General features: G+C 45.0%; 2 protein-coding genes across 4 annotated transcripts; one reads left to right on the top strand and one right to left on the bottom strand.

Annotated features, from left to right (window-relative positions):
* Positions 1–3: 3 nt before the first annotated feature.
* Positions 4–3,850, bottom strand: dda1 (DET1 and DDB1 associated 1). 3 transcript variants are annotated; one of them, XM_053431043.1, is made up of 5 exons: positions 3,537–3,850; positions 2,988–3,068; positions 2,720–2,771; positions 2,119–2,180; positions 4–1,951 (listed from the first exon to the last, which is right to left on the bottom strand). In XM_053431043.1, the coding sequence occupies exons 1-5, from the start codon at positions 3,543–3,545 to the stop codon at positions 1,847–1,849; spliced, it is 309 nt and encodes a 102-aa protein (XP_053287018.1). In that variant the 5' UTR covers positions 3,546–3,850; the 3' UTR covers positions 4–1,846. The 3 variants fall into 3 exon arrangements, with proteins under 3 accessions (XP_053287018.1, XP_053287019.1, XP_053287017.1); XM_053431044.1 differs by having other exon boundaries at positions 3,003–3,068; XM_053431042.1 differs by lacking the exon at positions 3,537–3,850 and adding an exon at positions 3,168–3,283.
* Positions 3,851–4,796: 946 nt separating this feature from the next.
* abhd8b (abhydrolase domain containing 8b) lies at positions 4,797–11,305 on the top strand. The gene is made up of 5 exons (XM_053430786.1): positions 4,797–5,035; positions 8,677–9,483; positions 9,697–9,867; positions 10,008–10,224; positions 11,021–11,305. The coding sequence occupies exons 2-5, from the start codon at positions 8,687–8,689 to the stop codon at positions 11,303–11,305; spliced, it is 1,470 nt and encodes a 489-aa protein (XP_053286761.1). The 5' UTR covers positions 4,797–5,035; positions 8,677–8,686.
* Positions 11,306–12,298: the final 993 nt, after the last annotated feature.

Raw genomic sequence — 12,298 nt, 5'->3', positions numbered from 1 at the left:
ACCCCAGGTTCAATCCAGTTTTATTTCGGCAAAGCTAAAAAGAGCACACCTCTTATCTAACACACATGAGATGGGGGCAAGGCCTGGGGTGGAGTAGTAGAACAGTCGATCAGAGCAGAAGCACAACACGGTTCCTCGCTTCAATAACAGATGGTGTATTTATACTGCAGGTGGGAAGATGACCGTCCACGCTGTCGACCCACGCTGCAGCATCAACCAATAAAAAGGACAGGACGCTTTGACGTGCGGTAGTAAGAAAAACAATTTTTTAAAAGAAAAGAAAAAGCTTCATTCAGTCATGTACAGTAAGACTGATGCAAAACTGAATCTCTGGAACAAGGCAGGATGGCGACAGCGTTTGGCTGTGCATGCTTATTGTGCATTCTATCGCTGAAATTATAACGACACCTTCGACAACAACCCCCCCCCCCCCCCTCCACCCTCGTCTTCATCCAAGCCAGCTCTCAGATTCAACCCGTGCGGGCTGTCATACAGACGGGGCGAACAGAACAGCCATCCCCCAGCAAAGAGAGTCTGAACCGCGCTGACAGGTTGAAGGGCCTCGAGGCTAAAACCTCCTGCAGTCACGTGAGACAACACCGCAGCCCCCCCACTCTCATTACTGGTCCATGGGTATGAAACCCAGCCATGAAAACATCAACATGCGAGAAGGAGTCTCGTCCGCTCGGCTCTCAACACTCATAAGGGGGATTTTCTATTGTATCCACAGGTGTGTAATATTTTACAAAAAATGCAGACACAAAAGATATTCCATCTGTTATAGGTAATTATTTACACACAATGTATTATTTTTAATTTTTCATACATTACTATACATATTCTGCGTCACTATCGGTGCTGTTGCCGAGTGGTGCAGCTGGAAACCCAACAACACGATAAACACTTTCATACCTGGATGTGACTTTTTCATCCTTAAACTGAAACCCAAGGCCTTTCTTACTCACTACCTTCGACTGGCCAGAAGGTGGTGCTAGATGTAAAAAATATTTCTCAAGAGTCACAGCACAACATTTTTCCCAAAGAGCACAAGTCCCAGGATAGAACGACGATATGCATATTCACCATAAACACACATCTAAGGGAAACAGCTGCTTCTACTTTGTGCTGTTCTTCACAGTGCGTTCTTGGTTCTGTTGGTTCGGACAGTGTGGAGAAATGTGGCAATGCCCCCGTGTGGCCGCAGAGTGGGCAGTGAAACCGAGAGGGCGGGCACTGTGGCTGGCAGGAAGCTCGTTGCCGTACGTAAAAAATAAAAAAGGTATCATAATAAAATTAAAACAGTAACAAAAAATGTTATCGTTGCACTAATCAGTACAGACTCTCCAGGAGGCAGGAGGCTACACGAGTCATGTATGAGACAGATTTTTGGGGTATAGTTTCATCTGTGAAGTCCATCGCTGATACTAAATCTACTCCGACACGTTTTCAACTATTGACTCAGCTCTCACCCACACACACACACATAGTACAACGCACAATAAACCCACAATCACAGCTCAGCATGCATACAAGCATATACATTTATACTCGCACACACACAGGGAATAGCCAACATTACTTAACACCCATATAAGGATCCCTCGCTGATGGTGGTTCTGTTCTGTCGATCTCTCCATGCGCTCAAATCTTTACACCAGGAAAGGCTGCTTTGTTGGTAGGAATTCCCCTAATTCTTTGTGTGTGATTCTGGCATCCTGCCATAGTATTCGGGTCGGATTACTCTCTGAATTTGTTGGTTTGTATTAGCTATACCCTGTGCACGCAAACACACACACGTTCATTCACACATATATATACACACACACACACAGACATGCGCACACATTTACGAGTCCTCATTCATCTCTTGGCTGTCTGTCCTGGCGATCTTCCTTGGGGGGGCCGGGCTGTCTCCCTCACTTTGTTCCTGTTCCCTTTTCTTTGCTGCATTCTGTGTGACACAGAGAATGATACAGCAATCGGTAAATTCACAGTTTGTTTTTAGTGTAATAAAACTACTAAACACCAAAGATTATTCAAAGTAAGTTAAGACCGAATATTACAAAAGTTACTGCCAATAAATGGAGACTTAGGTTATACACAAGTTCACCATCTCACCTTTTTGTCCCACTGCTGATGGAGGTAACGCAGGAGGATGTTGGTTTTCTCTGTTACAATAACTGTAAAGGAAACACAGTAAATAAATAATTTTAGTCTCCACATAACAACCATAGTATAAATATGATAACCAGGCATTTATTAAAAACTCATCAGTGGTTCTAAATTCGTTTTGGGACGACTAAAGTATCTATCCATCTCTAACCCACAATGAAGCTAAAGTATCTTGATCAGCTGCAGCCAGTTGGATGGCTGCAAAAAAAAAGGTAAAAAAATCCTGCCTCTTCTATGTTAGTGGACGGGACATTAGCCGAACTAAAAAGTCAAAGCTGAGGTTAAATGCATGTTTTCTCCAAGATGATATCTGTGATTTTCAGTAGCTCTTATCACACTGATGTTTGTTCAAGTGATACTTTTTTTCTGGTCAGTTTAATGCAATAGAAACAGGGTGAAGCATCATGATTGACAGTGTTCTTATCTGGGTGATTTTGGCTTGATTTTCTGGGTGAAGGAGGTGGACACACTTTTCTCTATCTTAAAATACAGTCTGAGACATATCTGTCCATCTATCCAGGCTATTTACTGTGAGCTTGGTGCTTACTCTGTTCAGAGGGGTATTCACGTGTTGGCAGGTACACAGAAGGCCTTCGATTCTGTAAAACAGGTCAGTAAGAGGTTACAGAGTGCAGCTGTGAATTCTTCTCAAGCAATATTTTGTGTATTAACTTAAATAACAAAGCCAGTATTGTTTATTTGATGTGTCGGGATTTTTTTTTTTTTTAATATAAAGTTAACCGTATGATCCAAAGCAAATATTCAGTGGGCCGAGTGACAGTCTAGTGAAATACATATCATCATAAGATACTCACTGATGCTTTACATACAGAGTCTGCGTGAAATCGGCTGAAGTTGCTCTTATTGTAGACAGGAAGTCCCTTCAAGAAATCCGCCTGTTGGGGAGAGAGTGGTTTGATAAGTGTCTTTTTCTTCATGAGAATCTCAACAAGGTGGCAAGTGTGTGTGTGTGTGTATCAGGAGGTGTCTAGTACATGTGATTGACAGTTGGAGGTGCCCCTGTTAATGTGGATGGAGGATAACCGGCTCGGTGCTGCTGGGCGTTCCCTCATCCCAGATACCCCTGCTGGACACAGGGCCCCGCGGCTCTGCCCCTCACCGACCGCCGGCGACAGACAGTGGCGATGCCCGATGAACTGCACGAAGAGCGGCTTCAGAGGAGCGAGTCCCAGCCCAGCGGAGACAGATGCCGGCTCGGCCACGGTACATGCATGTCACACAGGAGGAGCAGGTGTGGCTAGCAGCTAGCTCGCACTTAGCACGTCCGCTGTTCCTACATGAACCAACAGGAGCTGGGAGACATGGTGTTTGTGTGTTTGTGTGTGTTTGTGTGTTATGCGAACCTTCTCCATGATGCCTCCAGGAACGTCGAACCACAGACTCGTGGGCTGTGTCTGTTGTCGTGATGGCAGAGGCGGTGTGTTACGGTTAGCCGCGCTAGCTTCGCTGCTAGCTCACCAATCAGACTGTCCTGCCGGCTCTTCCTGGCGCACAAGGACGACGAGCTTCAGTCACACGTTGTCGTTTCCCTCCTGGATCCACGTGTCCGGGAGAATAAGGGATCGAACGACGAGGAAGATGAGGAAGAGGATGTCAGGACATGAGTTTAGCAGAGCTTCTTCCACAGGAGTCCTGCAGCTAGCATGGTGGTAGCTTCCGCAGCACCGCCCCGAGAGCGCCCATTGGCCTAGGCTTGTGTCCACGTGACGGCAGCTCGACCAGACAGCCAATCAGTGAAGAGAAAGACAAGCTAGGTGAATAATGAGGTGATCTGCTCTGCACATGAGGAGCTCCATCATAAAAACACCAGCAGCTACTGGTCACACCGTTTGACAAGTGCTCTGTTCTATTCTGTTTTGATTTATTCTATTCTATTCTATTCTATTACAATCTATTCTATTTCATTATGCTCTATTCCAGTCCCTTCTATTGTCCTCTATTCTAGTGGAGTCTAGTATATTCTCTTCTCTTCTAGTCTTAAGTTTATTCCAACTGTACAAAAGTACAACCCCAAAATGATTGAGGCCTTGTGTTCTATTCTGCCTTTTGTATTTGTTTGGTTTTCAGAAGTAAACGATGACACATCCTGTAATTTAACTTTGCTCGGTGGCCCATCTGGTGACTTTATGAGAGGCTTTGTGTGTGAGTGGATAAACCAGGTCATCTTTTGAGAGAAAACAACAGTCATGGAAATTCCCTGTACGTGAAAAGAATCAAGTTGTTTGCTTTAAACCTGGAGATTCACCAACATTAAAAAAATACCCCTTTCACCAGGTGGGGCTGAAAATCATCTTTGTCCTGTTAATATATGAAAGTCAAACAACAACAAGCTGAACACAGAGTGTAAGGAACAATACATGAACACATTTTAAATATTGGGTTCATCATCTTATTGGGGCGAGAGAAAGATTATTTATTTCATGTGTTTGTCCAGAGGTTGTCTCTGTCATGCAGCAGCAGGGGGCAGCTGCAGCTTCACACACACACCAACACTGATACACACACACACACACACACACACACACACACGCACTGAGGCAAGAGGTAATACTGGGACAACAACAGCTGATGGATTTAAAACAGCCTCACATCCTGCAGAGCTCCTTCGTGGAGGTGGAGAGCAGGGACCCGCAGCAGCAGCAGTTCTGTGGATCCACTGACAAGCCACAGACACACACAGAGCGGCTGTCAGTGGACTGGCAGTGTCCGCCATGTGGAGGCTACAACAGAATCCAGATAAATTAGATTATTGGATTGGCTGCTGCAGATTATAGCTCTCCTGCTTCCTCAGTGCCTCTCAAGAAATCCACGTATTTTAAGCTGAGTTTTCTGGACAGCAGAGGTAGGTGTTTTATTTCCTTACTTGTATTCTTTCTTGCATTGTGGTTGTTTTGATCAGGAGGGTCTGATTTTGGAATTGTAGGCACAGAATGAAGCTGCTTTCCAACCAGAACAACCAGGGATTGTGTGTTTATACTGTTATATGCTACATTACATGTCATTTAAAATAAACCTTCTGGCACTTGCCTCATTTGAACCATCAGACGACAGTGAGTGAACTATTCAACTCTTTTATTGTGATAGTGAATAGATGGGGCCATGTGCTTTAGGCCCAGCAGCAGGCAGGATGTAGCTGCTCATACCCCTTTATTATCACCATTATATATGAATATGTTTGCTCATATTATTATTCTAAATAGCTTTTACATTTTTCTGAATAAATGTCCATTATGTATAGTTCATTCAGTTTTGCTGGCTCCATATTTAATCCTCCTCCTACAAGTTGCAGCATAAAACTGTGGCTGAATGATTAAATACATGTTGTGTTGTTTTATTAGTTGGCTCCAGATCATTTGTCTTCATATGTGCAACATTCAGACGTCGGTGATTGACTTGATTTGAGTCATGCAAGCAAGTGCAGTCCACTCACAATAGGATCTCTGAAGGCCTATCAGCAGTGAACTTACAGCTCTGTAGTTGTTTTTTAATCTCCACCGACGTCTCTACTCTGTTCTTGGCATCAGGCCTCACTGTGATTGTGTCAGACGTTCTGGAATCGTTATGTAACAGCCTCCTGCAGCCACTGACAACTGAGGCCACAGGTAGAGAATGTAACAGTAAACCCACAGATAGGGCTGATAATAATGTATCATGTGTCATGGAGGAGAAAGATACTACCCACACACATAACACATATGTAACACATCTCTGGGATAAAATGAAGTCAGGGCTGGTGATGGGTTCCACCCTCAGAACATCCTGATCAATCTGAGCAGGAGGTGAACGGGAAGCACTTGACTCTCTCTCATCACCTTCCAGTGAGCTGGTCAAAAACAATTCCCCACTGCTCCAGTAGAGAAAGACACTGGTTGGGCCATAAGTTGTACTTTATAAGGTGTTATTAAAAAGCAGTCCCTGTTTGAGGAGACAACAGCTCTCTATGTATTCTGGATTTGTAATGGTGGGGTTTCATAGCTGTTAATACAGATATTTTAAATACTCTGTGAAGTTTACCTAAGTTTAAAGAAATCTTAGAGCTGTGATTTGCCAGCTTCAGCTTGGAAACATTTCTTGTACCGCAAAAAACTCTCCACACCACTTCTACCCGTGGTTATTAAATAATATATGTGGCATAGATTTAAAAAAAGAGACAGTGTCTAACATTCACATCAAACCAACCTCATCACAAAACACAGTCTATGTACTATCACCAAAAATAAGTTTAATATTTGCAGTTGATAAAGGTAATATTTCACATTGAAGGTGAGAGTGGATGGATTGATGGATGAGTGGATGAATGGGAGGTTTCAGCTGGTTTATATTGGTGTAGATCACCTTTTAACACACAATACATATTTATTTATTCCAATGATTAAATTGAAATTAATTCTATAAATCACAGTATCACTTAAAGGTCGAGGCAGGCGGCCGCTGACCCTGAGTCTGGTTCTAGAGGTTTCTTCCTGTGGATGAGGAAGTGGTTTTCTCTCCACAGTCTCCAAAGTGCTGCTCATTGTGGGAACTGTTGTGTTTCTCTTTAATCTCGACTACGTAAAGTGCCTGTGAGATAATATATGCTGTGATTTGATTGATTTTAAATTAAACAGAGCAGAAACAAACATCACATATGGAACAGGTCACATCTTGTTAACTGGATAATGGATGTACTCTGATGTGGGAGCCACATCAGAGGAGAACGAGTCGTCCCCGGTGGAATCAACACGTCGACCCGCTCTGCCTTCTCTGCACATCACTGCTGTGTCAATGGAGGATGTGCACGTCACACGCACAACGAGAACAGCCAGCAAAGCAGGAATGCTGCAATACATTGTGTCCGTGATCCCCGGTTGAAAGCAGGAGCTGATGGGCCGCATGTGTAGAAGAAGATGCAACGGATCACACTGAGGATAGAAGCGTGTTTTGACCGAGGGGAAGGACAGATTGAGTTGTGTAGACAGGCAGCATAATCCCGTCCAGCAGGGAGGTAGGTTAATGCCACCGGCACACAGACCTTCAGACCCTGTTTGGCTGCTCTGCTGTTGCCATGGCTGGTAATCAACTGACAACCTGACGTGCACTGTGGAGCAAACACACACCTGTTGTGTGTCTGAGATGTGCAGTGTATTCACCATCTCGTCCACTCTCTGGATATTAACCTCTCTGGCTGTGAAGGTTTGATGCTTTTGTTTGGATTTCCTGAAAAAGACTATTAGATAGTTATTAAATCCATGTGTATTATTTGTCATTTGTCCACATTTTACACTTGAGCACTTTACACGACTTAGACCAGGTGAATGTGTTTATAAATGTATTTTCTATATTAGCTGAACAAGTAACCATCTCATTTCCAGCATGGCAAAATATTAATCTCCACAAAACGAGCCACTGGTCCTGACAGTATGTCGGTGTGTGAGCGCGGCTGCAGAGTGATCACATGGCGGGCAGCTTTAACTCCCAGAGCTATTACTGGCCCCGTCTATTAATACCCCGAAGGCCGCACTGACGGTAGATGCTGCTCGCCGGCGTCGGACAGAAAGTCGTGAGGGTTTAAGTTGTAAGTAGACGGCAGATTGTAAAGACACAAGAACTTGTTTACCTCTTTGACTGCTGCAGGGAAGGTTCTCAGACGCTCGGGTTGACGTAGAGATTTAACGTTCTGCTCTGTAAGGATAAAAGCAGCTTGATTGAATTGAAGGTGTGAAACTCTATTGAGTGATGTCCCAGTCGTTTGCTGTTACTTCGCTGTTCCTGTCCTTTCATTAATCTGAACTCTTAAAATTCAGTAAAAGTTTTTAAAGAAATACCTTTATTGATTATTTATGTGTAAAACAAAAAGGAAAATACAGGTTTCCAGTTGTTTCCTTCGGATTCCATGGTGCATTTTAAAACTTGCAAGAATGAAATAAATACATTTAGGTATTTTTTCATATTTGTGATTAACGGATTGAGGGATGTGGTGGGACTGGAGTAATCCCAGTTGACATTGGGGAGGGGGTCAGGTTTCACCCTGGAGAGGTCACCAGTCAGAGGGCTAATGTCTAATAGAGGCTCCAGTTAAATAACCTGCATGTCTTTGGACTGTGGGAAGAAGACGGAGGGAGAAACCTGCCCAGGCTGGAGGGGAACATGTTCTCAACACTCGACATGTTCGAACCCAGAAGCTTCTTGCTTGTGGAAACGATGCTAACCACTGCCCCACCGTGCCGCCCCAATAATAACATCCATATTAACCTCTGTTGGTGGGGCTCAAATAGAACAAATATTCTCCATCTTATATGTTGAGGGTTTTTCATGTTTCCAGACTTTATTCAAACTTAATAATAAATGGAAATCAATATGATTGATGTAGTTTATCTTTAGGCTCCATAGAGATATTTTATCATCGTTATAGTCTGTATAGTTTTACCTTTAATGAATGTTCCTTTGGATTTCTGTGAACGTTGTTGTTTCATGTTTGTTCTGGTTCTTCTGTCTTCTCTCCAGACTGGCAGCCATGCTGACCAGCTTCTTGGAAGGTCTCCTCTGCTGCCTGACCTCAAAGTCGGCCAACATCGTGGTTCCAGTAGAAACCTCAGAACCCGCCGATGGCTACGAGTTTGTGGAGGTGAAACCAGGCCGCGTCCTGCGGGTTCGACACATCATCCCTGAGCGGCCGGTGGTGGAGGAACCCACCGGGCAGGGTGGCAGTGTCAGCTGCAAACGAAAGATCACAGTGTATCGCAATGGACAACTTTTCATTGAGAACTTGGGCGACACAGCGAGTGCAGAGCTGAAAAACGGCCAGAATGGAAAGACAGAGCCTAACAGCCCAGTAGAGGTTGAACCTGCAGACTGTGTTAGGACCTCACCGCCCGTCAGCCTCCCTCACCCCCGGTCAGACGGCATCACAGCTGGAAACAACGGGGCATCTGAAGCAGGAGTAAGAGACGTGGCACCTGCTGCTGACCAGAACGACCAGTTACAGCAGCCGAGGATGCGCAGGCGGAAACCCAAACGCACCGTGGTGATCGACTGCGAGAGGAAGATCTCAGCCTGCAAAGGGACACACCAGGACGTGGCCCTGTTCTTCATCCACGGAGTGGGAGGCTCTCTGGACATCTGGGGCAGCCAGCTGGAGTTCTTCTCTCGGCTGGGCTACGAGGTCATCGCCCCGGACCTGGCGGGTCACGGAGCCAGCTCGGCCCCGCAGATCGCTGCAGCGTACACGTTCTACGCCCTGGCTGAGGATATGAGACTCATCTTCAAGAGATACGCACGGAAGAGGAACATTCTCATCGGACATTCCTACGGGTAAATTGAAAATCACAGCACTCACATGAAACCTGGTGGAAGTGATGGAGCGCATGTGGAGGGCTTAAGAATGATAAAAATGAGTTACTACTTCAGTTAGTCCTGATTTAATATTTCAGTCATTTATCAAAAACTGGTTTGAATGCATCCATTACTTATTTAAAGTTGTATTCACTTGTTAACCCGGTCAATCCCCCTGTTCTTCTCTCCCAGTGTGTCGTTCTGCACGTTCCTGGCTCACGAGTATCCGGAGCAGATCCACAAGATGGTGATGATCAACGGCGGCGGTCCCACGGCTCTGGAGCCCAGCCTCTGCTCCATCTTCAACCTGCCCACCTGCGTGCTTCACTGTCTGTCGCCGCTGTTCGCCTGGAGCTTTCTCAAGTAAGACAGCCTGCAACAGGACGGCTAGCCTCTTGGTATCATGCATGTGGTCCCTCAGTGTTTTTTATGTCCACCACAGTTTTGAGGTTTTTGAACACTTTGTTATCGGGGTGAATCTCCTCTGCTCTGTTCCGCTGCAGGGCCGGCTTTGCTCGGCAGGGTGTCAAGGAGAAGCAGCTGCTGAAGGAGAACAATGCCTTCAACGTGTCGTCCTTTGTGCTGCGCGCCATGATGAGCGGGCAGTACTGGCCCGAGGGGGACGAGGTCTACCACGCCGAGCTCACCGTGCCCATCCTGCTGGTACACGGCATGCACGACAAGTTTGTTCCCGTGGAGGAGGACCAGCGCATGGCAGAGGTGAAGAGGTCAAACCCCGCCAAGTTCAGATATAAACTGGAAAACTGATCCACTAAAGCCCTTTCTGGAACTCCCTTTACTGTGGCTTTTCAACTTTGTAAAACTTTTTAGTCACTTGAAAAACCTATACAACACACATGAGAAAGAGAAACTGTAAAAGCATCAAATGTCTAATTTAAGACATTTAAAAAAGCCCTTTGAATTCTTTATTTCATAAGGACATTTTTGGAAAATAAAGGCTCTGAAAAGCAGGAACTCAATAAAACCAACGCTTTGGCCAACAATCAGTAATAAAGTATAAAAAGTGCCAGTTAATAAAAAGTCAAATGAAATAAATCCCCTATGTGCTAACACTAAAGTTCAGTGTTGCAGATTTGGGTCCAACCAGGGACTTTAACCACATTTCATTCCTCATCTCGCTCTGCTTCCTTTCTGTCTCCAGCTGAACTCGATCGAATATAAAAAAAATTGCTTTAAAGGATTAAACAGTGCAAAACGACTTGGACCTCAAGGGCTGCTGTGTGGAATCAATTGTTCAGAGACGACAAAAGAGCTGAACTCAACAACTTAACACGTCTTGCACTAATATTATCTTTTTTCAGAAGGTGATTTCCTCCAGCTGCATTAGAAACTCAGCAACTTGGTAAATTGGCAAAAGTGTCTCTTTTCTCTCTTCGTCATGCGGCTTCAGTTCTGAGATTCAGAGGTTGTAAGCGGCTTTGGCACAAAATACAAAGTGTTGGGTTCTGCTAATGATTCTTAATCCAAACTTGTTTTTTTTGTCACATTTTGTCAGATCCTCCTAATGGCCTTCCTGAAGCTGCTGGAGGACGGCAGTCACATGATAATGATGGAGTGTCCCGAGGTCGTCAACACACTCCTGCATGAGTTTTTCCTCTGGGAGCCCGCCACCCCTCCGCCGCCAAAGAAAGAGTCCAAAACCCGTCCGGACACTGCCAAAGCCAACTCCGACCACGCCAAGGCCTCGTCTGAGTCCGCCAAGGTCCGCCCGGCGACTGCCAGGCAAACCTCATCCAACTGCGGCGCGGAGGAGAAGCCAGACAGCAGGGCCAAGAAATGACTGAAGACAAAAGCTGACGCAGATTAAAACTGAAACGTCCAGCGGTTGTTTCACTAAATCACAGCTGGCCGTGCACTTTGTACGTCCTGGACAACGGAGCTGGCTGGAGCTGTTGAGTCTGATGAAGAGCCAACAGAGCCAGTTCCTCTGAAGGGCTTCAGCTGACTTTGGACACGACAGAGACCTCACATCTGATTCCAGGGTTGTCAGCTGACAGACGGAGGAAAGGGAGCTCCAGTAAGGTAACAAGACAAAGACGGACCGTCCTCCCGTCTTCAGCAGGGATGAGATGTTGTGCCTTGAAGTGATGATGAAGTGGTGATGTGAGAGTGGGTGGAGCAAGAGGCAGAAACATTAGCATGATGGCAAGAACGGAAATGAACAGTAATCAAGCAGCAAAAGTCAAATTTGACCTCTGTGGACAAAACGTGTCACCTGCTGCACAGAAAAGTTTAAGAGAGATCCATTCTGTCATCTTTACCACTTATCCTCAGAGGGTCCGGGGGGAGCTGGAGCCAATCCCAGTCAGGGGTACACCCTGGACCAGTCACCAACGTACCACAGGGCGGACATGTAGAGACCAACCAACATTCACCCCCAGCAGTGAAGTGTTTGAGTCCCCAAAACACTTATTGAGTTTAAGGGGTAAACTTTGTTGCAGCAGAATCAAATACACTTAAAGTCGATGGTGATTCCCACTTCAGATTTAATAAAACAACAGAAAAACCATTACATAGCTTGTTTTAATGGTTTTTATGGTTCACGCAGAGCACATAATGTATGCAGCTTTTAATTACATATTTATTATTATTTCAAAATATTTTATATCAGCCAGTCTGTGCTCTGAAATCGATTATTGTGTAAATATTGATCGTTCATTTTGCATTGAAACTTGAACTACAATGGTCTTTTTCTACCTAGAGAGGACAAATAGTTACTATGGTGAACTTATTATAAAGATGTATTTTGACACAGTCAGCAGGGAGCTATTAA

The sequence above is a fragment of the Pleuronectes platessa genome, chromosome 9, assembly GCF_947347685.1.
Source record: "Pleuronectes platessa chromosome 9, fPlePla1.1, whole genome shotgun sequence".
Taxonomy (NCBI): domain Eukaryota; kingdom Metazoa; phylum Chordata; class Actinopteri; order Pleuronectiformes; family Pleuronectidae; genus Pleuronectes; species Pleuronectes platessa.
Note: the sequence above shows the minus strand (reverse complement) of the source record. Positions and strands in the feature narration are given on the sequence as shown.

Coding starts and splice junctions, on each gene's coding strand:
- dda1 (XM_053431042.1), bottom strand. CDS start 3,245: ATGAGGGAACGCCCAGCAGCACCGAGCCGGTTATCCTCCATCCACATT. Junction 3,069..3,167: donor CCTCCAACTGTCAATCACAT/GTACTAGACACC, acceptor TCTCCCCAACAG/GCGGATTTCTTGAAGGGACT. Junction 2,181..2,719: donor TGAATACCCCTCTGAACAGA/GTAAGCACCAAG, acceptor TTTCCTTTACAG/TTATTGTAACAGAGAAAACC.
- abhd8b (XM_053430786.1), top strand. CDS start 8,687: ATGCTGACCAGCTTCTTGGAAGGTCTCCTCTGCTGCCTGACCTCAAAG. Junction 9,868..10,007: donor TTCGCCTGGAGCTTTCTCAA/GTAAGACAGCCT, acceptor GTTCCGCTGCAG/GGCCGGCTTTGCTCGGCAGG. Junction 10,225..11,020: donor AGGACCAGCGCATGGCAGAG/GTGAAGAGGTCA, acceptor ACATTTTGTCAG/ATCCTCCTAATGGCCTTCCT.